General features: G+C 41.0%; 1 protein-coding gene across 1 annotated transcript; it reads right to left on the reverse strand.

The window, feature by feature from the left end:
• Positions 1–702: 702 nt before the first annotated feature.
• On the reverse strand, positions 703–3,578 carry SRD5A3 (steroid 5 alpha-reductase 3; the record flags this gene model as incomplete). Its single annotated transcript, XM_010139527.1, has 4 exons — positions 703–962; positions 1,373–1,495; positions 2,811–3,005; positions 3,427–3,578. Coding segments are annotated over 4 exons (730 nt in total), but the record flags the coding sequence as incomplete, so codon positions are not given.
• Positions 3,579–4,661: the final 1,083 nt, after the last annotated feature.

Consider the following 4,661-nt stretch of genomic DNA (forward strand, 5'->3'; position numbering starts at 1 on the left):
ATTTTCTGCAAATTCTCTTCTACTGTCTCTCTAGACACAAAACCTTGCGTCATTTTCCCAGTTTAAGGATAAGCAAGGACTTTTCATCAATGAATGAAAACACAAAAGAGATAATGAAGAGAATCGGCCCGTTTATCTCCACTGCAGAGCATGAGTCATCCCTCCACCACAGCTTTCTCCGCTGGTTTGTGTGCTTGCAGTTCTAAAGCAGTGATTGGTTTTAATTATCAACAGGGAAGCACAGAAGGACAATACGCAATGTGCCTCCCTCTGAAGCGATCCAAAGAAAAGAGACTAGGAAAAAAATATTCTTAAGTATTAGACAGTGCATGAAATACAGTAGTTCAAGTGATTCCCTGCGCCCTCCTTTCACTACAGTCTTCAGATATATGTACTTGGGCTTGCTGCACAACAACTGTTTTATCCATAAGATATAAATAAGAAAAAAGCCAATTACCATCTCTTCAGTTTGAATTAAGGTCTTCCATAAACCTTTTTTTTAGCTTGTATGATATGCAGAGACCTTACATTTCCCCACACAAATTGGTAACGTGATGAGATTATCAATAAAATTATGGGCTTTTAAGCTAGAATTGGAGAAAAATGTGCCATTTTACCTTGGCTTTAATAAACCATAAATCCCTTATTTCCTTATAGAAAACATTTCCCAGTTTGCACTAAAGATACTTCAGAAGAAATATTCTAAAAAACAAATGGTATAAATGCTTTTCGATGCTTTGGGTAGGAGCTGAAGTTTTTCAGATAGAACTCATGACACAAAATAGCAGCCAGAGCCTGGTTAAAAAGAACGTACATTACGACACACCACCACGTTGTGTTGTGAAACCCAAACATGATGGCCATAGATACATATATGAGGAGCTCTGCAAAATAATGAGGGCAAGAAACTCTCTCAAACCAGTCTCCAGAAGGTACACTGTGGCTCAGACTTACAATCTTTCCTGCAAGCAAAGAGAAAGAAATTAGTTGAGAATAACATACATTGAACAAACTTTTCTACTCATAAATACAGAACATCATCATCCACCTCCATCTGATTTGGCAGCTTTGCACTTATTAATGAAATAAGATGCCATCTCTGCCTATCCGTGCAAATACAGACTAAGGAAACTATTTTTAGCCCACAGGGAGACAGAAGTGAGGTCCCTGAGCAGTGGCACAAGTCCATTAGCATGTGTCTGTCCTTAGGATACCAGAAGCAGGACCTTCATTTTAAGTTCCATAAAACTATAAATGCAGTTCCATGAAGTTACATAAAACTATATATACTGGCACAGACACACAGAAGCCTATTGAAACAACCAGGAAAAAATTACCAAAGTAAATGGTTGGCAGAGATGAAAGATCTTACCTAATTTACTTTTTCTGAGATTAGCTAGAATCACGAGACATCTGTGTTGGTGCAGAGAGCCCCAAATGTACATCATGACTCCTACAATGTGATACCAGCAGATCTGCACAGACAGCTGTCCTCCTGAATGAAATATGTTTCATTAATATACAGCCAGGAAATAACTTCCCAAGCATCATCCCAAAACACTGTATACCTTTTTTTAAATGTTACTGTCTTACATTATTTTAGCAGGAAGCCTCTAATCCCTTTGAAAGACGCTTTTAAATCCTGCATCACATACATACTCAGCTGGTAGTTCATTTCCCTTAATCACTCTATAGTAAAATATCTAGCTTTTAATGCAGTAGATTGAGGTACAGCATGATGTACAACTGATACATAATTGATAGTCTAGGACCTCAATATTCAGCACTGTTTGTAATTCTTACCATCCTAAGGAAGGATGTTGTCGTGGCTCAGGTCAACACACAAGTACACAGTTGTTTGTCTTGTTCACAGTGACTGGGATGCAGACATACATACACCTACATACACACACACACGTACAGTGCAGAACCATTTAGCCCTCCAAATATATCTTAACTGTATTAAGGATGACTTCCGATGTACAAGCCAGTATACCATCTCTAAGAATCTATAAGATGTGAAAAGGTCCAGAAGGAAAAAGGCTTATCTACACAGAGGAGATCTGAACGCTCCTTTTCAAAATCACTGGATTAAACTAGACCTGATGCGGTTGGAAGTGGTTAAAACTTCACTGAAGTTACATATTTGGTAATGACCACCTTACAAAAAATAGACAGGGGAGAAGTGCTACAACCAGCTCATGGTTCATCTATGCAGGGGAATAGCAGCTCAGTTGTGAGACTCCTGGAATGCTGGCAGACACAAGTCATGTAATTCAAATTTCTGCTGTATTAATGGAGACATTATAGTACTGAGGAAAAGAAAAGGCTGACTGATACAAGACAGAGCAGTGGCGAGTTCTCAGCAGAAGACAAAGGAGGCGGCCAAAACAGCCTTGCAGACGCACTTTACAGGAAAGCTTACAACAAGAAAACAAACTCCAGTCTGAGAACTGAGGTTGCACAGTGGCATTTGAGATCTGGTACCTATTACTGTCCTTCACAAAGCATATGTACCTCAGTGTCGACAGATCAGTAATGATCCTGAAAGTATCTGTGTGAGATGTCTTCCAGGAAGTAGCAGTGATGGTTAACATGAAAGTGTGTGTCAGTGTCTGTGTTTGTGTGTAATGCTAGTCGATTATGTGATACACTGAAATGCAGTTACTTTTAACTATGCCAGTAAGCGTCTCTACATCTCATCAGTTAACTCACTTCTTACACACGCAGCCCTCTATGAAACCATTTGCCACAATGGAAACAAGTAGGAGCAAAACTGCATCTTTGGTACTATCTAAGCAGGCACTTACCGTTCCTGACATTAGTAGGCACTTGACATAGCACAGTTGAGCCAGCAGCAATGTAGTAACCAAGTCCAAAGCAATACTGCACGATATGAATAACGCCGTTAGAAAACACGCTGGTCCAGAGGCATTCTGCAAGTCTTCGACAGCTATGCAGCCAAAACAGCAGGAGAACCAGGAGTGCAGAGAAGTGCTCACTATCTGCTTGCCGATAAAAAACAGCAACTTTGAGACAGATAGGAACAATTTAACCCTGACAGTGCTTCAAAAAGGCTATTTTTCCCCCCTCCCCACAGCAAAATTTTACCCTCATTTTAAATTAACTGAGCACTGGGGAAAATATCTGTATGTGTGAGGCACTGCTGACCACAGCAAGATTACTTCTAGAAGGTGCTAGCGACCCTTTCTGCTAAAAGGACTGCTGAAAGCCATCCTATCAAAAAATTAAAATGGTTTCTACCTTGAATAATGACAAAGGGACTTGTTATTCCAGGGAATTCACTTGGAGCCTAGTTTATATGCAGTTGATGAAACAGCACTTGAAGAATACAAATTCAGCACAGGATGGTAGTGCAGCTTTTAAATATTTATATGGATGCATCGTAATAGCTGGAATACTTGCCCACGTCCTCACTCTGAGAATTCCTGCCAAGAGCATGATGCATGTACTGAATCCATGATGGGAGCAACTCTCCAAGGAACTCAGCTCGGAAAAGCCAGATGAGCAGAAAGCCATTCCAGAGCACAGAAACCACATAGAAGTGAGTAAACCACCTGTGGGAACAAAAAGGGTCTTCATTAATGTTCTCGTTAATGTTTCTCAGTTGGAAGAGTGGCTGCAGGACGTGCTTTCCTGATGGTGAGTACATTCCCTTTTGGTCCCCACATCAGTAAGTAGTCAGCCTGGGACTCCAGTGGTATCAAGCAGGAATAACCTTAACACCTCCTTCCCCCAGAGGAATGCTGCCTGAAATTACGTCTAACTTAGCTTACCTTACTGACTGTAGCTGCACTGAAGAGGAGAAAGTGTAAACCACACATTGCAAAGGTATTCCTGAATGCTTACAACTAACTGTTACATGCAAAACTTTTTTAAAAGATAATTTACACCACTGGAAGCATGTTCAGATTAATTTTCTGGATATTTCCAGGCTGTTGCACCTAGCAGCACTCCCACTTTCCTCAGTTCTAGTGGATGCATTACATGACGTGTTAAAGTTAATAAATGACAAACAGAGATGGTAAAAGACACCCAGAAGTAATTACTCAGCGGTACACTAAAATATCTTGTCCCTCTCCAAATTCAAGGTCTGAAACAATCATATAACAAAAAAGGGAAGACCACCAATACCACTGGGTGATTACTGGGCAAAACCACATCATTTTGAAGAAAACAAAGAATCCCCCAACCCCATAATGCATTTATAAAAGCACATTATGCACTACTGAAATCCAAGACATTGCAGTTGAGACATGTAGTGGTAAATCACACGTCGCGAATATTCGGGGCGGACAATGCGACAACAGCTTGTGTGCACACAAGGCCTTTATTAAAATACAACCGCAGCAAACTGCTGCGGCACCTACACACTACAAATTCTAACTGCACAGTTTCTTCCTTATCACATGTATTTATAGTTTCTGAGTTATCTTACGTACCCTGCTTGGATTGGTTCCAAGTTCAGTGTCCTGCCCAGAGACGAGCTGGCTTTCCAATCACCCACTGACACAACCTCTCTGTCTCCTCCTAGACAACACGCCTCCTGCTGCTGACTGACAGCAGGCTTACAGGGCTGCTTCCCGGACCGGCCGGGGGGTCACACCTGCAATTCCCCCTTTTTTGTCTTTGTGCCAAAA

Source organism: Buceros rhinoceros, unplaced genomic scaffold (assembly GCF_000710305.1).
Source record: "Buceros rhinoceros silvestris isolate BGI_N320 unplaced genomic scaffold, ASM71030v1 scaffold38497, whole genome shotgun sequence".
Taxonomy (NCBI): domain Eukaryota; kingdom Metazoa; phylum Chordata; class Aves; order Bucerotiformes; family Bucerotidae; genus Buceros; species Buceros rhinoceros.